General features: G+C 41.5%; 1 protein-coding gene across 5 annotated transcripts in view; it reads right to left on the reverse strand.

Annotated features, from left to right (window-relative positions):
- Window positions 1–23,926, reverse strand: part of HTT (huntingtin) — a 213,582-nt gene that overhangs the window by 95,305 nt on the left and 94,351 nt on the right. For all 5 annotated transcript variants that reach the window (XM_075066616.1, XM_075066618.1, XM_075066617.1 and 2 more), the window contains 9 exons: window positions 23,106–23,329; window positions 22,240–22,318; window positions 21,932–22,093; window positions 19,185–19,240; window positions 15,729–15,877; window positions 14,701–14,837; window positions 12,438–12,554; window positions 2,773–2,895; window positions 865–1,103 (listed from right to left, as the gene is read on the reverse strand). In XM_075066616.1, coding sequence (XP_074922717.1) covers window positions 865–1,103; window positions 2,773–2,895; window positions 12,438–12,554; window positions 14,701–14,837; window positions 15,729–15,877; window positions 19,185–19,240; window positions 21,932–22,093; window positions 22,240–22,318; window positions 23,106–23,329 — 1,286 coding nt within the window. The remainder of the gene's footprint in view (window positions 1–864; window positions 1,104–2,772; window positions 2,896–12,437; window positions 12,555–14,700; window positions 14,838–15,728; window positions 15,878–19,184; window positions 19,241–21,931; window positions 22,094–22,239; window positions 22,319–23,105; window positions 23,330–23,926) is intronic.

Raw genomic sequence — 23,926 nt, forward strand, 5'->3', positions numbered from 1 at the left:
TTCCTAGCGTAAGGCATCACTGTGGCCAAAGGAATATAGTCACCCAAATAAAGACCACCAAGGAAAGCTAAAAAAACCCACACAACAACCTGAATCAGACTAACAATCCATCCCACAATCCTTCTCTTAGGAAGTCTCAGATCCAGTAGGATTTCCAGTCCAAATGTTACGCCAAATCACAACTCCTCCCTGCTTCTCCGAATTAATTTGTGGATAAAAACCATCTTCTCATAAGGGTCTTAACCCCCACCTGGAGCAATAAAATCCTATCCTAATTCCTTCCTCCTGCAGTACTATAGTATTTCCAACTCAACTACATCCAAAATCTCTCTTGAATTACTTTGCATAAGTCTCTCACCCTCAGAAGGCTCTAGATTACAACCTATCCTTTTAAAAAGAAAGCTGATCTTCCCCTCCCATCTTCTTCACCCTTTCACATGCACAGGAGGGGAAGTCACCTGACTCATCCCACCCATATGCCACTGAGGCAACTATGGAGAGTACAAGCTAAAGTAAGGGAGAAGGAAAAGTGAATTCCCAGGTGAAATCCTGGTCCCACAGAAATCAGTGGTACTTTTCACTTCAGCATGGGGAAAGAAACCAAAACAGCCCACAATTGTTAAACAAAAATACACACCTCCATCTTCTGTAATACATCCACCAGCAGCGCATCCCATTCTATCCCTCAGCCTTGCATTCCCTCAGCCTTGCATTCAACCTTAAATCCACCCCCCCATGTCCATTTCAGGTAGTATCCAGGTAAATATAAATGTTATGTTTCCATATCACTTGTCACTCTTTTAATACTTAACCAAAAGTTGTTTTTTTTTAAAAAAAACCTTATAGATTCAGAAGATAACATACCTAGAAAATGTCTCTTCAGGCAGATATTTAGCCTGTTTCAGCTCAATTTGTTCTTCAGGTGTGGGTACATTATTCTCCCCATCCCTTAGCCTGTTAATTGTTTGACATGACAATAAGTAAGGGGAGAAAGAAAGCTCTTGAATTCGAGATAGAACTATATCCTCTGTTGATTGTGAAATCAGAACTCTAAGGATAGCTAGGATACCAGATATCCATAACTGAACAGTGCTCACTGATGCCTAAAAGAAACAGAAAAATGCAGCAGATTAAGAGATTAACAACTGCAATAATGTAATGGAGAACTGACAACATATTAGATCTTATAAAAGATCATTCATAAAGATGTTTGTTCAAAGAAGTGAACATATATGAGGTAAAGTTTTCTACCTTCTCTTCTGCCACTATCATGGCTCCCAAGAGCTGAATGTTGATGATAGCTCCTGGAAATCAGTTTGGCTTTGAGAGCACTCAATGCTGTGTGATCTGGGGCAGGTGTACTTCTGCAACACTTTTGTGAATACCGTTCTCACAAAAATCCTCCATACTTGCTAAAAAATTAAATACTGGGGGGGAATTATGCTTTGTAACACCTTAATATTTCAACTAAAAAAAGGGTTTAAAATTCTGCATGAGAAAAGCAGATTTACCTATTCATAAACAGGACCCTACCAAACTCACAGTCCATTTTCACAGTCAATTTCACGGTTATTGGATTTTTCAGCTATTTAAATCTGAAATTTCATGGTGTTGTAATTGTAGGGGTCCTGACCCAAAAAGGAGTTGTGTGGGGGTGGCGGTGTTGCAAGATTATTGTAGAGGGGGTGTGGTACTACTACCCTTACTTCTACACTGCTGCTGGTGGTGGCACTGCCTTCAGAACTGGGTGGCCAGAGAGCAGTATCTGCTGGCCAGGAGCCCAGCTCTGAAGGGAGAGCTGCCACCAACAGTACTGCAAAAATAAGGACAGCATGGTATGGTATTGCCTTCCTTATACCCTTATCTCTATGCTGCTGCCTGAAGAGCTGAGCCCTCAATCAGCAGCAGTCACTCTCTGGTGGCCCATCTCTGACAGCAGCAGTACAGACGTAAGGTGGCATGGTATGGCATTGCCACCCTTAATTTTGCACTGCTGCTGGCGGAGCACTGCCTTCAGAGCTGGGCGCCCAGCCAACAGCCGCTGCTCTCCAGCCACCCAGCTATGAAGGCAGTGTAGAAGGGTGGCAATACAATAATCCTCCCTGCAACTCCCTTTTGGGTCACGACCCCCAATTTGAGAAACTCTGGTCTCCCCCATGAAATTGGTATAGTACACCTCTACCTCGATATAACGCTGTCCTCGGGAGCCAAAAAATCTAACTGTGTTATAGAAACCGCATTATATCGAACTTGATTTCATCCGCTGGAGCATGCAGCCCGCCCCCCACCCCCTCGGAGCGCTGCTTTACCGTGTTATATCTGAATTTGTGTTATATCGGGGTAGAGGCGTATAGGGTAAAAGCACACAAAAGACCAGAGTTCATGGTCGTGATGTGTTTTTCATAGCCGTGAATTTGGTAGGGTCCTATTCATAAACCAGGTTATGGAACTGCTCTTACATCAGGAGGCTCCCCATTCTTCACCATTGAATTACAGGTAAAATGACCTATCCAAAGGCAAACTAGTCCTCCTAATGGGTTCGTCCCTATTTCTGAATATGTTACCAAACTAACTTTAGCGGGATCTGGGAACAGAAATATACACATTGCAGAGGATTAAGAGAACACTCACTACTGTTTTGCCATATGAAAATGCTGAACTGTCTTGATAGACAGAGTGGAGGATAGTCAGAAATGTGTATTATAGAGCCACAAATGCGTTAAAGGCTTCATCATCAAACAGGTAGTGTAATCTCCTTCACTGGTCACTTACCATTGTACAGGGAGTAACAAACATACTTCTTAAAAGCATGTCCACTGGACGGAGGGATGAAGGAGCCAAAATTTCAAATAAAGTGTTCAATACTCCCAGAGCTTCATGGGAATCTATATGCATCTGTTCAAAAGAAAGGAACAGATTTTATATTCACCATTGAACACAACAGCAAAAACAAAGAACACCTCTGTGTCCTGATTATTTTTAGTATGATACATCTATGTTTCCTATGCAATAATGCTGCACTTCAGTTTGATAACCAAGAGAGATTAGAAAACCCATAAGGGGTGAATGTTAAAAGCAGGTGCAGCCATTGCTATGTAGAACATGACAGACCTCAAGAAAGCTTAAATTAAAAACTTAATTTAAATTAAATTAAAAACTATAACAAAGTTTAGTGTGTGTGTGTATATACGATACATACATATACATATATACACACAGACACACTAAACTTTGTTATAGATTTTAATTTAAGTTTTCTTGAGGTCTGTCGTTCATATATGTATATGTATATGTATGTATCACACACACACACACACACACTCACACTCACTATTTGGTCAACAATTGCCCAAAACCTAATTATTTTTGTTTTGGCTCCATCTAAAAGCAACTGTGGTTACTGGGAAAGCACGCATTAAAAGGGTCATCAACTTGAAACCTGAGTTAGAAATCATTTCAGATAGTATGCCCGCCCCCCAAGTGCTAATTATGTAGTTTTAGTACCACATTTTTTTATATTTTTTTTTAAAAAACACCTCTTCCATTTGCTATGAGAAAAACCCATCTAAAAAAGGGGAAATGATACTGACTATAAACAAAGAGCTGCCAAATGCTTAAAATAAATTAACTAGAAAAAAATGGGGGAACAGACTGTCATAACCTCTATCCTCAATCTTACAAAATACTCTAAGATGCACATTGAAGCTAATATTTAAGTGGTGATTCAGTACTCGGGGGTAACAGGGAAGCTTAACGAAGTGTGCAAGTTTTCAGTATGAACACAGTAAATGAAGTTGGTCTCTTATCAGTATTCCATGCATGGGTGTGCATGCGTGCCACGTGCCCAAATCTGAAAATTCTAACAAGCAGTGTCTGTTGGCCCACACATGTACAGTAGTTCTCCTCATGCTCCAGACCAACGGCATAAGAGACAGTGCAGGCCAATGCCTTGCCAGTTCTTCTCCTTACCACGAATCCAACAGAAGATCAGATGGGAAACTCTTCAACCTGTCACGACTTAAGTCAAAAACTAAAGTCAAAAAGGTGCTGATCAGGGAACTTCTATTCACTGATGATGCTGCCCTCATAGCCCACAATGGAGATCTACTACAAGAACTCATGGATCGCCTTTTCAAGTGCTTGTCAGGCATTTGCTCTCCTCATCAGCATTAAGAAAATGGTTATGTTAGGACAGGGGGTTCCACAAGCTCCTTAAATCACCTTAAACGCAAACCAGCTAAAAGTAGTCCAGAAGTTCAGCTACTCAAGTTCTACAGTGATCACCAACCTCTCATTGAATGAAGAACTAAGTGATTGCATTGGAAAGGCTGCCACCTTTAGCACACTAACTAGAAGAGCATGGAAAAACTCAAAGCTTAACATCAACATCAAAATGCTAGTGTACCAAGCTTGCATCCTCTGCACTTATGTATGGTGAGGAAACATGGACAGCTTATGCTCATCAGGACAAAAGGTTAAACAGTTTCCACCTATACTGTTTATGCCGCACTGTAACCTGCCCCAAAAACACCCAGAGACCAACTGAGGTGCAGCACGCGTGTCCTTTTATTGTTTGTGTCCGTTCCCACAACCTACTATTTACAAGTATTTACAGAGACCAACACTCTTGGAGATTAGATCCCTGCTGGCTGGGAAGCTAGTAGAGTCCATGCTCCTCCCTTTCCCGTCTCCCCCCACCCCACCCTTCCTGTCTCTTTGCCAGCTTTATAGGGCAGGCTGGCTACCCAGGCCTGCAGGTGGATCCCCTTTGGTAATTAGAGCGTGGCCTCTCAGCCAGCCCAACTAACCCTTTTACCTCTGGAACAGGGCTAACAGGAGCCTGGCTTGTTTCTCCTAGCCAACACCCTATTACACGCATACTCCACACCAAATGACAAGATAAAGTCACCAGTGCAAAGGACAAATTAACCAAGTGTGACAGCCCTGCTCAAACAAAGACAACTGCGCTGGTTGGGCCATCTGCTTGGTTGGAAGATGGACGCATACCCAAGGACATACTATATGGGGAGCTATCACAGGGAACAAGAACAACAGGACTTCCCAAGCTTCATTATAAAAACACAGGCAAGCGAGGTATGCAGGAACTGAGAATTGATCCTGACCGATGGGAAAACTTGGCAAGTGAGCGTAACAAGTGGTGCCACTGTCTCCCTCAGGGCATCAAAGTCCATGACAGGAGCTGGCTCCTATAGCTTGAAGAGAAAAGAGCTGAAGGAAGCAAGCAGCTCCCACATATTTGCAACAACTGACAAAGATCATGCAAATCTCGGATTAGACTATTCAGTCACATGAGACATTGCAAACCGTCTACATCACAGGCTTCAATTCCCACCACCTCTCGCAGATGAAAAGATGCCAACTAATATGACCTGAAGCAGAAGGTATGGAAAGAGGGTAGCAAAATACAGATAGGGACCATATATCTTGAAGCTCTTCCAATTACACTTATGTAACCTTCTTCTTTATTCCACACATGACAAGCAGTACTCAGACTGGAGAGAGATGTGATGATGCTAACAGCAAAGATGCTTGAAGTACTACAGTTCCCACTGCTGCATTTGCAGCAAAGGACTGAACTAGTGCTTAATGTTTTGTTAATACGTGAATGGAACTCCTGGTAGCTTCTCTGCGTATGTCCAGTATTAATGCTTCCTGAAGGGATAAGATGGTTACTCACCTTTGTAACTGTTGTTCTTCGAGATGTGTTGCTCATATCCATTCCAGTAGGTGTACGCGCCGCGCGTGCACGTTTGTCGGAAGACTTTTTACCCTAGCAACTCCGGCGGGCTGGCAGGTTGCCCCCTAGAGTGGCGCCGCCATGGCGCCTGATATATACCCCTGCCGGTCCGTCCACTCCTCAGTTCCTTCTGCTGGGACGACATGGGGAGAGATGGGTGAATGGTAGAGCAACACACTCGAAGAAACACAGTTACAAGTGGATAACCGCTTTTTCTTCTTCGAGTGATTGCTCATACATTCCAGTAAGGTGATTCCAGCCTTACCTAGGCGTGGTCGGAGTGAGAGGGCTCGGCAAGCGTGAGCATGGCAGAAGCTGGAAGGCTGCGTCATCTCTGGACTGCTGGACCAGGGGCTAGTGGGGAAGCGACAGGTATGATGGAGGACCGAGTCGTGCCCGACAGTTTCTGGTGGACGTGGCGAGAAAAGCGCCGATGAAGGCTTGATGCCCTGGTATGAGTGCGCAGTACGTTGGCCTGGAGGGGCTGGGCCAAGTATAACAGCCTCGGATGCAGACGTACCCACGAGGAGATCTCTGAGATGAGAAGGGCAACCTCTTAACACGTTCGCTCCGTACAAAGAGTTGGGGGTTTGGGAATGGCTTGTTAGCTCTATGATAAAAATGGCGCGTGCCCTACGACGTTCCATGAGTGTACTGGGCTCCCTGCGAGACGAATGGGGTTTTGGGAAGAAGACAGGCAGAAAGATCTGGTTGACGTGGAAGGCCAAGACCATCTTGGGGAGCAATGTTGGGGCCCGGTGCCGGGGAAGGCCGGTGCCGAGGCGTTTTCACGGGCCCGGCGCGCTCCGGTGCCGGAGTGGAGTCGGCACTCGGTGCCGAGGATGGAGGGTTAAGCGCCGCTTCCATGAGGAGAGTCTTTAAGCGCTGGTCTCTCTCCTTCTTGGTCCTTGGCTTAAAGGCTTTGCAAATGCGGCACTTCTCGGAAATATGCAATTCCCCGAGGCACTTTAGGCAGGAGTCGTGGGGATCGCTCGTGGGCATCGGCTTTTCGCAGGCCAAGCACGGTTTGAACCCCGGCGAACCGGGCATGAGCCCGGTGCCGGGTGCGGGCTCGAGCCCAAGCCCGCTAACTATATACAACAAGTAAATAAGACTATAAAACTAATATTCTATACTCTAACTATAACTATCACTAAATATAACTAGTAGAACAACGAGGAGAAGCTAGGGACGTGGAGGACAGCTATGCCACACTCCACAGTTCCAACAACCAACACAGCGGTAAGAAGGAACTGAGGAGCGGACGGGCCAGCAGGAGTATATATCAGGCGGCATGGCGGCGCCACTCTAGAGGGTGACCTGCCGGCCCCCCGGAGTTGCTAGGGTAAAAAGTCTTCCGACGAACGTGCACGTGCGGCGCGTACACCTACTGGAATGGATATGAGCAATCACTCGAAGAAGAACCTGTAGAAGCAGCTTGTGCTCTGGTGGAGTGTACTCTCTACCCTGCCAGGTGGAGAGAGATGCGCTAATTGGTAGCACATGATGATGCATCTAAAAATCCATTTAGAGTTTCTGAGAGGATATAGTATCCTCACAACCTTTCTGTTATGGTGAGAAATGGCCTTGGTGATTTTCTTGTGCGTCTGGGTGGTATACCTGCAAAGGACCAAACCCGTCTGACGCCATGGGAATGAAGTCTTCACTCTTCAGCAGTGGCATGGGGCTTTGGGAAAGAAACACTTAAGCAGATAGTTTGATTGACATGGAATTCAGAAATAACCTTTGGGAGGAACGTAAAACTGGAACATCTATCTACTGGAGATAGGAAGGCACTGATCACAGCTTTTACTGTCAGTGCAAAGCTATATGACTCCTGCAATTAACACAGGCTGATAGGTTAGTTGTGAGCTCCCCCTTTTTTCCCCTCCCATTCTCCTCACCATTTGTCTCTCTTAAACCTTGCTTTGGTTTACATGCTGTGTCATTAAATTCCAGAACAGTCAGTGCTGCAGCTTCTGTCTGCAAACACCGATCTGCTGCTTTCTGGCTCATCATAGTGAGCTAAATGTAAAGATCTGAGTTTTGTTGAAGACAATCAGAATATCTGCACTGCTTGGAGAAGGCCAATCATGCTGAGCCCAGGTAGAGGAATGTCTCCATTTAGCTAGGTAGCAGGTCCTAGTTGAATCTTTCCTACTTTGAGGAGGATAGCTTGGACAGGTGCTGAACAAGAACGATCTAATTCTGATGCCCCTCCAAACATCAGCCATGAGGACGAATGGGTCTGGATTGGAGTGTCTGATTCTTTCCCCTTCTTGATTTAGGAAAGTTGGGAAGGGGTGGACCCTGATAGGCAGACAGATATCTTCTGAAATTCCACAGGAACCAAAACTGTCTGGGTAAGTTGCCTCATAGGAAAAAGATTCATCATAACAGAGAGAGAGTCATTTTCAAGACCTGTGGTAGCAGGGGAATGGGACCAAAGGCATATCTGAGTTTGTCCCTCCATGACAACAAGAAAACATTGCCCTGTGTGCTGTGACCTATAGCTCATCTGGAGCAGTATAGGGGAAGTTTTTTGTTCATTTGGAATGTGAACAGATCCTCATGAAGTGTTCCCCAGAGTGAATCTCTCTCTCAAGACAGAGCTGTGTATATTCCACTTCTGCACAGAAGCTTCTACTCAGGTTGTTCGCTAAAGAGTTTTGAGCATCCAGAAGGTATGCAGCTTGGATGGTAATGCAGTTTCTGATGCATCAGTTCCCAAGCCTTACTGCTTCTAGACAGAGGAGAAGAGATCTTGCTTCACCCTCTTTATGTAAAAGACAGTGGTGATGTTGGATATACATTGGATATACATTGAACGTATAAATGGGAAAAACTCCTGCTTGCTCTCAGTTCTAGTAGAATGAAAAGCAGTTGGCCTCCGATGGGGCCCAGGTACCTTGTCTGGTGTGGCTGTTCAGGTGAGCACCCCGACCCAGAAGGGATACCTGTATTACAATGGTGACAAGGAGGGAGGGAATGTTGCAGAGGATGCCTACTCTAATTCATTCCAAATCCGACCACCAGGTAAGAGAGGCAATGACCCTGGTGGGAACAGTCACTCTGGTGTTGATGTGATCCTTGTCTTGTGAGTAGACTGACTGAAGCCAGGCCTGCAAGCATGGAGATGAAGCCTGGAAAACAGTGTCCACATAAGTGCACAAGGCCATAGAAGAGCAAGACATACATTGACCATAGCACAAATTACTCACAGACCAAAGACTATCAGATTACTTATTAACTGAAATCTTTCCATGGGGAGGAAAGTTCTTGCTGAAATGGAGTCCAGTATCACCCCAATTAAGTTTAGAGTCTGTGTGGATGTTAAAATAGACTTTCTTTGTTCATCCAGACACCCAGTGATGTTAGAAAATGGAACAGGAACAAAGTTGCCAACCCGACCTCTTGGCTAGAGTGACCCACCAGGAGTCAATCGTCTCATTTGGGCTGCCACCACAAAGAAAACCTTTGTGAATACTCTGGGTCCTGTTGTTTGTCCAGAGGGAACAACTCTGAACTGGAAGTGTTCCTGACCCACTCAAAACCAATTGATGTTGGATAGATGAATATCTAACATGAAAATAAGCATCCTTCATACTGAGAGCTGTGAACCATGTCCCCTTCCATAGGGAGGGGACTATCAATGCTAGAGTAACCATCTGAATGTAGGCTTTTGAAAAAAGATGTTTAATTGTTGAAAGTCCAGACTGGTCTCCACCTTATCTTTTTGGGGACTAAAATATAGGGAATAGAACATGCTTCCATGATACCAAGGTGACACTCATTCTATTGCCCCTCGTTGAAAAAGGGAGTCTGTCTCCTGTTGAAGAATCACCTAGTGAGAGTGGTTCCTGAAGATGGACCAGGAAGTGGGTTTGTGGGGAGGGAGGGTGAGAAACCTAGAAATTATCCATCAAGAATATTCCAATACCCAACTGTATGCTGTGACTGAGTCCCAATTGTAGGCAAAAAGTGAGAGATGGTCCCCACAGAGAAGGGAGGTAGAAGTGGGTGGCATCCATAATGATAGGTGGATCTTGACTGAGGCATCAAAAGTAGCCCTTAGAAGATGGCTGGGAATGGGCAGAAGTCATGACAGCAGAGGGGGCTAAACACTGAGACCTCTGAACCCTCTGATGTTTAAGTAGAGCCTCATCTGGACACTGGTGGTACAACATCTGTAGAGGTGGTGGCTTTGGCCTATACACCTATGTCTGATGTTTTCTCCTGGGGATTAGGGTGTAAATTCCCAGGGACCATAGAGTCGACCTTGAGTCTTCCCAACAAGTGTAGGGATTCATCTATTTTCTTGTTAAACAAATCTGACTTGTCTGAAGAGAGGTTCTGTATGGTGTTCTAGACCTCCCTGAGTAGCTCCAAAGAGTGAAGCCAAGACTCACACCTCATAACTAAGCCAGCGACCAAGCCACTGCATGCTGTGTCCGTTGCATCCTCTACAGCTTAAAGAGAAGTCTTAGCCACTAACTTGCACTCTTCTATGAAGGACTAAAATTAGGCTTTGTCCCCAGAAGGAAACTTGTCTTTAAAGTCAGCCAGCCTGGAATAACTGTTAAAATATTTCACTAACAAGGTCTGACAGTTAGTGATACAAATTTGCAGACTTGTAGAGGAAGACCTTTCCCTCTCTTTCCCCCCAAGAGGCCCAACCTCTTTGAGCCCTTGACAGCTGTGGTGGTCTTGGGAGGTTGTGATCATGCTCTCCCTATGGCTACGTGTACCATCAGGGAGTTTGGAGCTGGGTTGGAGAAAAGAAATTCACTCCCTTTGGTGTGGATGAAATGGCATCTCTCAGACCTCTTACACCTGAGGGCACAGGAGCTGGGGTGTGCCAGACCACTATGGCTGGCTCCATGATGGCCTCATTACAAAGGAGCACCACGTTGCTTGGACTTATAAGCAGCAGAATATTCAGGAGCCAGTGCTGGGAATCCTGGAGCTCCGCCACTGATATCCCAATATGTGTCTCACCCAAGCAATAGAGATGGTGTGGTGATTGTTGCTCACAGAGAAGGAGCGAGGGCAGGAGACGTATTATTGAACCCCTGGGCACAGTCCCAGGCCACAAGGAGGCAGTCCCCAGTGCACAGAAAGAACAAGCTACGCTATACTAGAAAACTAACTATGCTAATATAAAACTATTTACAATAGCCATTTACAGGGCATCAAAGAGAAAATCTGGAGAAATCTGTGGACACAGATTCTGACTCAGGCCATGTGGTGGGTATGGAGAACAGGAGAGGTGTCGGTCCACACTGCCTCTCATGCCATCAGTCTGGAGCACAAGAACTACTGCGCATGTGAAGACCAACAGACACTGCTTGTTAAAATTTCCAGACTCTCATGCATAGCACACACGTGCATCCATGTGTGGAATACAACCAGGGACCAGCAATCAAATAATACACTGAGCTTCGTACGTTGGCCGCCTTCAGTTTGCACACAGATCTCAGGTTTGGCGACAAACTTATATGCAGCTCATGAGGTCTCCAATCCTGTAAATTACTCTGCACGAATGGACTTCAATGAGTCTCCCCACAGCAGCTGGGATCTGTCTAAGTGGAGTAATGTGCAATAAGGTCTAGATAATGTCAGTTTTGCCCGTGATCCAGGTCCTGACAACACTTAACTTCTCCCATATTCAGCTATGTCATAAGATTTACATAAGTGCAGTTTTGTCAGATTAAGTTATTTAATAGAGAAAATAAAGACATCTAAAAATGTACCTTAAAAACATTAAAAATAAAAAACAGGCCATTACAGATGACCAAATCAGTTTCAAGTAAATAAATTTCATTACAGTTTTTATTTTGTTCATTAAAATAGGTTATAAAATAAGGTCACAGAACAACTATTATATTGTCTGATTATAATGCCAAACAATGACAACATTCTGTACGTAAAGAAAAAGACTTGATACCATCAGGGTCGGCTCTAGCAATTTCGCTGCCCGAAGCACGGCGGCATGCCACGGGGGGCGCTCTGCCACTCGCCGGTCATGCGGCTCTGGTGGACCTCCCGCAGGCGTTTCTGCAGATGGTCAGCTGGTTCCGTGGCTCTGGTGGAGCTGCCGCAGGCATGTCTGTGGGAGGTCCACCGGAGCCGTTGGACCAGCGGACTGTCCGCAGCCACGACTGCAGCAGCTCCACCAGAGCTGCCTGCTGCCCTCCCAGCAACCGGCAGAGCGCCCCCTGCGGCATGCTGCCCCAAGCACGTGCTTGGCGCGCTGTGGCCTGGAGCCGGCCCTGGATACCATATAGTAAGCATGGTGAGCTGGATTAGCTATACAACAGAACAGTGGTCATGACTCTTAAAGCAGTTATGGACTTAGCTCTAAGCTGAGATATATTAGAAGACACTATAGTTTATCTACAAAATTAGTCTTTTGTGATTTTAAAATAATTTTAAAATGACATTAACCTGTAAGTACATATGAAATTATACAGAAATTATTCATCATCAGCCCCATTAAGAATAAATGGGATGCCTTATCTTGAACGCTATATTTACAAAGTCTTTCATACATACAAACCTATATTAGTAGAATAGTTTCCAGTATTATATTTACTTGCAGACTGTAGGCACACAGTCATGCTTCACGTAATAAAAGCAAAACCGATATGTAAGAATAAAATCCAAGTTAGATACTAACCTGTTGTTTTGCTAACATTGGGAGAATTATATCTGCTATCTGTCGGGACAATCTTTTCCATTTGTCTTCATTCTCTTTGTGGCACTGTTGCAGTACTAGGATGAACATCTCCAGCACCTGAAGAAAATATCCCAATCCACCCCCCAAAAAACACACCTGCACTTTAGAAAATGGCATATTTAAATAATACAGTTGAGGGAGGGAACAGTTGTTAAAACTATCATTTTCCCCCAAACTAAAAAGTTATGCAAGGTGTTTCACGAAGATGATTTAAGATCATTTTAAAATATCATATATATACACTGTTCTCCTGCTTCACCTCGCCTTTCATGTAACAGAGTAAGAGAAACACTATTCCTACTCTGCTCCACTTAGATATTTTTACACATACACGCATACAAAAAATAAAAACTACGTAAATCCAGGAGAAGAAATGAAATATAGGTCTATGACAATAGCAAAAAATTCACTTCCGGCTAGAATTTATAAAAAGAACAATTTTCTCTCTCAGATATGGTCTTTTATGATGACCAAAATACCTAGTATTTCCCAGATCTTTTAAACAAATAAAAGCAAAGCCAAAATTTACAAGCGATTAGTCCAATAGCGGGAAGAATAGAGTATGAGATGAAATGCATGGGGAATGGGAAGAAAAGCAAAACATTGGTAGCTGACAAGTAAAAGTCTTCATATATCAGAAGGGTATCTATATTTGTTCCTGTCTCAATGAAAGGAAGAATCAAAATGGGACATATTAAAAATCTGATCTTGTCAGCTGTTCCATCTGAATGGAACTCTGAACTCATTAAAGTCAATGGAGTTCTGCACAGACACAGTGTCTGCTTGTGTAGAGCAGTTGGCAAGATCAGGTCCTAATACTGGTTAGTCTAGATTTTTGCTAGAAACTCTTGTACTCTACATAACACTAAAGGTTAAAAACAACCTATATGTGAATACATAGTTAATATCAGAGAATGTCAGAACACATTATGTGAATAACAGTTTAATGTCATGCCAAAAAATGTATCCAAACACTATTTTATTACTAGTTATGTAAAACTATAAATTCACTATCAACCTATAAATTCACTATCAACGGGCATGTATCCGACGAAGTGGGTATTCACCCACGAAAGCTCATGCTCCAATACATCTGTTAGTTTTTAAGGTGCCACAGGACTCTCTGCTGCTATCAACCTATAAAATTTTAGTTGCAGAAATGAATTTCAGTCTGAACTTTGACACATACAACATCCAAATTTCTAGCAATCTTATTTTTGAACTAAATTGGAGGAAGAAAAAAACTAAATTGGAGGAAAAAAAAAAAAAAAAAAAAAAAAAAAGAGTTGCCTCTTCAATAGTACTCAAAAAAGGAAAATTCCTTACATTAGTACAGACAAGAGCAGCATTCTACAACTGGATGAAGTTCAATAAAAAAAGTATTACATTTATGTTAAGTGTCTGGAATAAGCAAAAAGATTCAAGATCACTTCTTTCACAAGCACCTTTATGCTTTTTTCCTCTGTCTCCCAAACGCCTGGAACATCTTCTCCGTACTTCTCTGTATAACCTCTACACTGTTCTCCAAAAAATTCTTCAAGACCCATCTAGGCTATTGATAAAATGACATCTAACAATGGCTAGGCGAATAGTCATGAGTTACTGTTTTTCAGTTGTCTTTAGTTAGATCTTATAAAAAGTAAATGACTAGCAATCATCTAGTTGTCTCCATAAAAAGCTATGTCACTAAGCATTCCTATGATTGTTACTAAGGATAAGATTATACCATGGAGGTCATGGATTGTGTGACTTTCAGAGACCTCCATGACATTTTCTACTTCAGCTCTGGGGTGGCAGGGCCAGAGCTGTTAGCCAGCAAGGGCCACCTAGAGCTCTGGAAGCGCCGCCATGAGCAGCCTGGAGCTTTGAGCCACTGGAGCTGATGGCCACTGTAGTGGCGGGTGCTGGACATTCCCCACCCCGCAGTGGGGCTCAGGCTTTCTTCTTTCCCCAGTTGGGCTTCAGTCATCCCCCCGTGAACCCCTCTCTCCCCCCATTATTTTTAGTAAAAGCCACAGACCGGTCACGTGAATTTTTGTTTATTGTCCACGACCTGTCTGTGATTTTTACTAAAAATAACTGACAAAATCTTAGCCTTAATTACCTATGCACACTCTCCCTCATTTCCTCCTACTGGCCAGTCTAACAAATAATTCACATTATAAAACATACACAGGGACACTAATCTGTCAATTTAGCTTACCTGATGATACTGGATAAGTCTTAGTAGCATTGACACCACCACCTCTTTTTGTGTTTCCAGTTCTTTTCCAGCATCAGCTTTATTTGTTCCTCTTAGTACAAAGAGGTCATGGACAATGGGCTGCAGAGCTGGTATAGCTAAAATTAAGATGTTTCATATTTCAATATTAAATGCAGGTTATTTTTGAATAGTACAGAAAGGTACTAACTCCCAGCAATTTTACTGCTGAAACCTAGCACTTAAATTGTAATGTATCTATGAATACTTGCGGAAAACTTAAGTCATTTCCACATCTCTTGTTCCTTCATCCCTACTGAAGCAGATCTAAGTCACAGTTTGAGACAGATGACCATTACCCCCTCTTCAGGATTTTACACATTTTTCAAAAGACATGCCTTTCTCAGTAAAAACCTATGCATCTCTTATACCAACAGTTCTGGAATAAGGAAAGGCTTCCAATGTCCTTTTTCAAAAGGAAGGTAAATAAAGCAAATATCAAAATAGATTCATCAAAACCTTTCAAAAATACAGCTCTGTTAATCTACTATTTAAATAATTAACAAGCTCTTAATAATATAATTATGTTACTATTAAATACTGTTTAGCCACCATTTTCGTTATTTTACTTTTATAATTAGACAGAAAATTCTTAAAGATCCTCATTACAAGCAGAAATTTTGTCACGGTTGTAGCATACAAGTAATTTTTTCTGATTTTATATACAGCTCAAGCAACATACTTAATTTACAGCTTGTCTTCTACTCAAATTTCTTAATTTCTCTGAACAAAAATAGCCAATTATCCATAACTGTGGAAATGGGATAAATAATATTTTCTGTCAGGAGTAGGTTCATACCTTTGAACTAGTTTAATATGTGAAAAATGTAGTTTGAAAAAATACAAGAAAACAATACAAGTGTCTTCTGGGCTGATCAATGTGACCCCAGCATTCCATAGCACAGCACTGTATATTCTTTTTAGTATATTGCAAATTGTTAGTAGTTTCACTGTTTTGGTTTTTAAGTTACCATGTGTAACAGCTTTCCTTCCACTGGCCATGATACCATCACACAGCTGAATAATCTTAGGAATTCCAATTATCTGTTTGGAGTGATATCGCTCATAAGACAATAATACCAAGAAGAAAAAGATATTAGGGATAATTGCCTCGGATTCCCTGGAACAAAAGAAAAATGTCAATACACACTACCTTCTCTTTATCAAACATACAGGTCAGTTCTATTCAATAGAAAAATAATCTGCTTATGTTTCATGGAAAATTCATGAACATACTCTTCTGCTTCTGTATAGTATTTCTGTTCCTCATTTTTTACTACAAGACGTTATTTAGAAGTTATGTTTATTGAATTTCTCAATATAAGCTCACTTAAAGTTTTTGTTCATATGAATTAGAACTAATGCAAATCAAGGATTACAATTCAAAAAAGCCTCATTATGAAGGATTTATTTCATGAAAACAAGATCTGTTTAAACGCTGTAAAGGTTAAACAGTAGAAACACTGAAACGCCATTCAGATTATGTTTATATACACACCAAGTGTGCAAGGTGCTTCACAAAGCAGCAGGAAGACCCTGCACTGAGGAGCTTATAACCTGATAGCCAACATGTAGATGAAGACTGGAGGATGAGATATAATACGAAGCAAGCAAAGTGAAGTTTATACTATAATTCCACTTAGTTTTGATTTTTTTTTTTTTAAAAGACTGGTTAGTGTTTATTCTTATTTTGTTAACAGTTGACTCCGATTCAGAATTTAAGGCCAGAAGAGAGGGATTGGCGGGGGACTGAATTTTGTAGGCTTAAAGAAAGAGACGTTTTAAGGAAAGATTTGAAGGAGAAGATAGAGGCATCATACTTTTAGGTGGGGATTAAACTGACAAATTAAGAAACAGATGGTGCTTGCATGCAATGTTCCTATTAAAAACAAGTGAAGGGGGAAAAATAGCTAAAAATTGTTTGCAACTAGAAGGTGAAAATTTCAATATATCGTAATACACAGGTTTTGAAGATCTACCAACTAATTATAAATGAGCAAGGTGCCATTTTTAAAAAAAGTTCTCTTAAATATAATTAAAAAATGTAAAAAGGGGAGTTACAATCTTGACAGATAGTTTAACAAAATGGAAAAAAATATGGATTACAAGCTACCATATGTATGCATAACAAAAGCTGACGTCTTATCAAAGCTGTAGGGAAAACTGCAGTACTTAAAAACAAACTAGTTACTATTAATTAATCACTCTGCTTAGAACAATAATGATCATCTGTTGTCTATCATCCACTTAGGCAGTAACCGGCATTCCTAATCTACATCCAACTGGAACTCCTGCTGAACAATCACAATGGAATGGCAGTTCAGAAACAAAGCATCATTTGGAGACAACAGTGATATTTTTAAAATTTGTTATGGAAAGCAATGGCAGAAAACAATAAAACATGCATTAAGAGAAGGCACTTTGGAGGCATTCTGTCTTCAGGCACCGAAACAGGGCATAAATAGCCTAGTGATACATGCTCTGGAGTAGCTTAATACTGTTACAGCATGTCCCATTTATTTTAACTGCTTTTTTCAAAATGAATTTAGAGAAGTTCATAGTACAAAAATAGTTACTAATGTAATGATTCCTTGCTTATTTTCTTCTCTCTACTATTCTGAGTATATTTGTTAGTTTATATTTTTATTAAAATCCAACATTTTAAAGCTTCCCTATACTCGAGACATCCCCAACTCCCTTCCTTCCTAGCTCTCCTTTCAAAAGTAGTATGTGGCTCAAGAACATACACACAGCTCTCATTTCCAACTAAAAATCTAAACAACATTCCCAATGTTATTTTTTCAATCTAAAATTAATGCTAAGTGACTGCTGAGCCAAAACCTGCCAATGAAGACTTTTCACTACCAGAATACATGGATCCAGGGACTTCCCCAAATTACAGATTCCCTCTGAAATCCCTGAGAGAGAGAGAGAGAGAGAGAGAGAGAGAGAGACACACACACACACACACACATACACAGAGCATGGCTACATTGGCGCTTTACAGCACTGCAACTTTCGCACTCAGGGGTGTGAAAAAGACACCCCCCTGAGCGCTGCAAGATACAGCACTGTAAAGCCTCAGTGTAAACAGTGCCACAGTGCTGGAAGCGCAGCTCCCAGTGCTGCAAGTTACACCCATAGAGGATGTGGAGTATGTGCAGCGCTGGGAGAGAGCTTTCCCAGCACTGGCACTGCGACCACACTCAAAACTTCAAAGTGCTGCCAGAGAGTTTCACAATACAGGAGAAGTAGTACAAGTTAATATAGATTAGGGTTATATTTCTTGCACTTTGCTACCCAACCCCTCCCATTACATACTGCCCAAACCCCTTGAAGAAGGTACCATGGGATTAGGGCAGTGGCTGCCGAACTTTGACAACATGTGAACCCCTTTCACTAAAATGTCAAGTCCTGCAAACCCCCTCCTAAAAATGAATATTTCCAGGGATTTTCTCCTTTACCTGAGTATAAATTATAAAAGCAGTGATCTTGGAAATATAAAATTTGTTTTTATGACATGGTTATTACACACTATTTGTTATTAATTATTAGTTATCATTACAGTATTTTTATTACATTATGAAAACAGCAAGACGCTTCAAAGATCTCACTTTCGTAGCTTGTATCACTTTGAATAAGCCTGTTATAAGACAAGGCTCCTATGTTTCATCAAGGAGTATCAGATGTGAAACAGCATGACGGTATTTAAGAAGCCAGCTCAAAGAGGTCCTTCTACACAAGCATTCAGGTTCCGAGCAGTCCAGACAAACAATGCATGTTACAACAAAGCTAAAACTGTTCATAATAATTTTAAAAACAATACTAGCTTCCTATTTAACTTAAAAAACAGCAAAAAATATCCACCTCCCTTTCCATTTCCTATAAGGAGTCTTGAAGTTTAAATCTCCTCAGTGTGATAGCTATGCTTGCTTTGATCTGCTTAGCTCTTGGAAGTCCAGGGGCTCCGGGCTGCTGGCCCCATGCTGCCCAGGGTCCCTAGGGACAGCTCTGGTCGCCACTGAGAATTTTTTCCCCCGAGAACCCCCTGTAACATTTTGCAAACCCCAGTTTTGGAACCACTGGATTAGGGGAATAGGAAACACATGACCTAGAATGGAATTCTCCTCCTTTGGTGAAGGGACACTACTTTTTGAATGGATGTAAATGGAAATGTGTGGCCTTCAAGATGTCAGAACTAATCACTGCAGGTTTTTGGAAAACTAGACATAATAGGGGTAATGGGACAAGGGGATAGTTCAAAGCTGCTAGTTATTTCCTCTAGATCCATTCTCTCTCTTAAAACAGACATGCCAAAGAATCAGTAAAATTCTACAAGTGATATTAACCCAAATTCTTCTATTGACCTGTGTGACCGTAGCCCATAATCCTACTATAGAAAAGAGATTTTGTGTGTCTGATTTTACCTGAACTGTCCCACTTCAATGTATTCAAACTGCTTTAGCACAAATCCAATAAACACCTGCAAAAAGGATAAAAATAAGTATTAAGAGGTGTACACATTAAGGGTGGCACAACATTGTCAATATTAATTTCTCATCTAAAACTAAATTGGCAGATGAATATTTAAAAGTACATCTATGGGTAAACAGATGAAAAGTACTGAGTCCCACACTTTGCTACAAGATGTTCTGAAGTGTTTCCTATGGGTAGGGTCCTACCAAATTCATGGTCCATTTTGGTTAATTTCACGGCCACAGGATTTTAAAAATAGTAAGTTTCATGATTTCAGCTATTTAAATCTGAAATTTCACAGTGCTGTAATTGTAGGGGTCCTGACCTAAAAAGGGGTTTGGAAAGTGGGGGAGGGATCATGAGGTTATTGTAGGAGGGGTTGCGGTACTGCTACCCTGCGCTGCTGCTGGTGGGGTGCTGTCTTCAGAGTTGGGCAGCTGGAGAGTGGCAGCGGCTGCTGGCCGGGAGCCCAACTCTGAAGGCAGAGCCACCACCAGCAGAAGCACAGAAGGATGGGATGGGATGGTATTGCCACCCTTATTTCTACACTGCTGCTGGTAAAGCGCTGCCTTCAGAGCTGGGTGCCTGGCTAACAGCTGCTGCTCTCTGGCTGCCCAGCTCTGAAGCGTAGAAATAAGGGTGGCAATACCACAACCCCCCTAAAATAATCTTGCTACCCACCTGCAACTCACTTTTGGGTCAAGATCCCCAATTTGACAAACACTGTTCTCCCCCATGAAATCTGGTCTTTTGTGTGCTTTTACCTTAAACTATACAGATTTCATGGAGGGAGACCAGATTTCTTAGTCCATAACGCGTTTTTCCATGGCCATGAATTTGGTAGGGCCCTACCTATGGCTAAGGCTGCCATTTATTCAAGGAAGTCACAGATTGTGAGACTTCAGCCACCTCCAGCTGGGAGCTGCAGGTCCCCTGCTGCTGCTGCTAGACAGGCCTCCTGCAGCTCCCGGCCGCCAGCAGTGGCGGGGGCGGACCCTGCAGCTCCCTGCCACCTAGGGGCAGCACAGGGACCCCCCACCACTTCCCACTGCCCCGGGCAGCAGGTTGGACTCCGGAGTTTGGAGTCACCAGCAGAGGGGGACCCTGCAGCTCCCAGCACACCTGCATCTGCCCAGGCTCCTCATTTTATGATGGATATTTTTAGTAAACGTCAGGGACAGGTCACGGGCATCTGTGAATATTTCATTATTGCCCGTGACCTGCCCGTGATAGCTACTAAAAATATTCGTGACAAAATCTTAGCCTTACCTATGGCAATACATGAATGCTTAGAAGAGAATTTGTGTCTATGTTGCAAGTTTACATGACAGCATTATATATTTCATACAAAAATCTAGCATTTATGAAATGTTATGGACGTGAAATCATGAACTGAAATTAGGAAATGCAGATTTAATATTGAAACTTCAAATTTAACTTTGATCCCTTGACTGATGCATCAAAGTAAGTTTTTTCTTTCATACATAAATTTTACTCCTGGATGAATTCCGCAACAAACAATTAAGAATTAGGCAAAATTCTGCATATTTTATTCATCAAAATAAACAACATAATCACACCATTTTCAATTATTTTGGGTAATTTATTTCAAAATACCTGTCAGCAAGTATGTCTACAACAATACAGACCCAAGTTTGAGAAGCCCTGATCTAACTTGTACACTGAATAAGTAGGGATCCTCTGGAAATAAAATTACTCTGGATTCTCATTGGTGTAAAGGTGCAGAATTTGCCCCTTTCAGTGTAGTAAGGATATTTTCAGTTTTCAAAGCTGAAAGTGTTTCTGAAGTGTGTCTGAAGATGTCTCTAGGGTGCCTCATATGAGAAGTAGGGCAAGGTAGAGCACTTTCTATCTCCACCGTCAGCCTCCACTCCAAATCCCACTTTGCCTCCAGCATTTATAATAGCGTTAAATATATTAAAGTGTTTTTAAATTTATAAGGGGGGAGGAGGAGGTCACACTCAGAGGCGTGCTCTGTGAAAGAGGTCACCAGTACAAAAGTTTGAGAACCATTGAGTTAGATGGTGATTAATAACTGATAGTGGGTATAAAACTTGCAGATTCATGCCCACAGATCCCCATTAAGCATGCTTCAGAGAAAATTCTCAAGTTGATAATGTATGCAAATGGCAGCCAGGCAGATAATCTACAATTTAACCTGTTCTCACAATGGCACGTATTGGGAACATAAATTAAGATCTCTCTGTCTACTTTGATTAAGTAGTAATCAGAATGATTCTGACAACCAAATCATTTTTTCCCTACTTGTAATTATAACATATTCCTGTTTAATAATCTTCATTGTAATAAAATTGTTTGGCAGTGAGATAGGCTATTACATTTCCAAATGAAGTTTTGATAATTTAGAAACTATTATTTCTAAATAAATGATTTTGTGGATTTAAACATTCACCCATATGCTACATAGTACATGAAAACCAAAAGAAAAAAATATTAACCTAACTAGAAATATATCATCATCTTCATAGCCCTTCAGAGTCAAATACAATTTCTGTAATTTCAATTTTAAATCACAGTACTCATTTACTGTGGTATTAGAAGGACAAAGAAGAATTATTTTTACAATAAAAGATTTTAGCTTGGCAATGTCCCTCTAAGAACTAGAGTTCTCTAATCTGCTAAAAACTGACCAAAATGAGAATACAGTGTGACTAACCTGATCCGAATCTAGAAGACAGTAGTTAACCCGTAGCTGAACCAGCTGTGCTAGGAGATCTAAAACCTGCCTCTGTAGTTGTACCGACGTTGTTGTAGTATATTGCTTTAAAGCTTTTATAACAAGGGGTTCAAACAAGCGAATGTGATTGTGAATAGCATTCTATGAAAAAGAAAAAAGTTTAAAGCCATATATTGTCTACATGAGATTCCAGTTCAAAACCAAATAGTTAAAAATACAACTTCATGTGGATAAAAGATAAATCTCTCCCCTCCTTTCATTTTACTCTAAGTACGTATTTTAAATACCTTGTCGGCACGATGCTTTGTTACACTTGTAAGGCTAGTTTTCAGTTGCGTAGAAACTTTCTGCAGCACATCAAACCATCTATCAAAATAAAAAAAATTAAAACAAAGGGATACCTTTGAGAAAATTCTTACATGCACACTCTCTACTAATATTTTAATTTACCTAACATTAGCTGTGTAATAGGGCTTGATTGCTTCAAGTATTTTAGTAAGCTCAGAGAAAATTAGAAAGTAAAAATTCACTTTGCTTCAAGTATTTTAGTAACCAGATAACTGGAGAGTACAAATTCACTGGAACATCTACTGTATAACAAGGATAGAAGCAATGCAAACTTCCGCACACTGTCCTACTAATATATTTGTAGCCTGACTACCTGCAGACTTGAGAGGAGAATTTAGTCTCCATTCCTTTGCCTCTCTTTAGACTCTCAACATGAATGCCAATTAGTGAAAAATAAAGAGAGTTTAAAACAGTAGTATTAATAATATTTATAATTAACATTTTCTTCTAAATATAGATATATACAAAGGCTATATTTTTGCATGAAATTTATTTTCCACTTTGCTCTGTGAAGCACTTTTGTTCTATCCAGAATATAGTATTGTACTAGAGATCAAATTAATAAAGGCAAGGTAAAGCATGTCATTTCAAAAGAATATAAAAGAAAAGTTCCTGCTATTGACAATTGAAAAATATATTATAATTTCAATATGTAAGCGACTTCAATAATTTAAAACTTCACCAACAGACCTGTTCAGAACTTTTAATGAAGTTATGATTTATTGTTTCCAGCTAGAATGTTTTGATTAACTTTATGAAAGTCAACACGCTATACCACATACAGGGGAAAAACAATAACAGTTACCCTGAAGCATCATGTTCCGGCTCTGCCTGTACCATGTTCCTTAGACTCGCATCAGCAAGTGCCTGTGTAAAGTGTGTATAAGGGGCCATGAAGCAGTAATGATAAAGACCAGGCCTCAAATTAGAAGAGCCTAAACGCTGGGCTTTGCCTTGAGATTTGCTGGGGTTTGAAGATAAGCCATCATATTGTGATGCCAAGTTCGTGCCAAATAAAGTCTTCAGCAACTAAGGAAAGATGTGAAAAAAAAATGAACATTTCTGAAGCCACATGACTTCAATGCCTACCGTCCCAAAAAGCATTCTATGTATGAGGCTGTCACACGGTAGTCTAACATGTGCCAACTGTGAGTCATGGACTCAAATGCTATTTCTGGTTCTTTCCCCTTCGTAAACTCAGGAGCCTTAAAAATACAGAAACAACACACTAAACACTTAGTTCCTATAGACATGGATAGAAGTTACAAAAATTCCCATGGCATATTCAAAACAATATAGTGACCTGCTAAAGCAAGCCCCACCCTTGGAATTAAAGCAATATTTTGCCTAGGCTAAATAAAATCTTCTCAGGCTGGTACAGACCTCTGACAGGCTTCCAAGCTAAGCTCAGTCTTCCAAGGCTGGAACAGGCAATTGCTTAAACTAAGATCCCAGACTGACTCAATCTTTCAGTACTAGAGAAAGCTTTATAGGGCCAGCATAGCATGGGAAAAGGGTTGGCGCAGCTTACTTCCCCTATTCAGCAAAGGGGGAAGAGAAGGACTGAACTGTGAGACTCTGTGGCATACTCAGTCTCAGCCTTGCTCCTGGGACAGTGCAGCTACA

Source organism: Chelonoidis abingdonii, chromosome 5 (genome assembly GCF_003597395.2).
Source record: "Chelonoidis abingdonii isolate Lonesome George chromosome 5, CheloAbing_2.0, whole genome shotgun sequence".
NCBI classification, from domain to species: domain Eukaryota; kingdom Metazoa; phylum Chordata; order Testudines; family Testudinidae; genus Chelonoidis; species Chelonoidis abingdonii.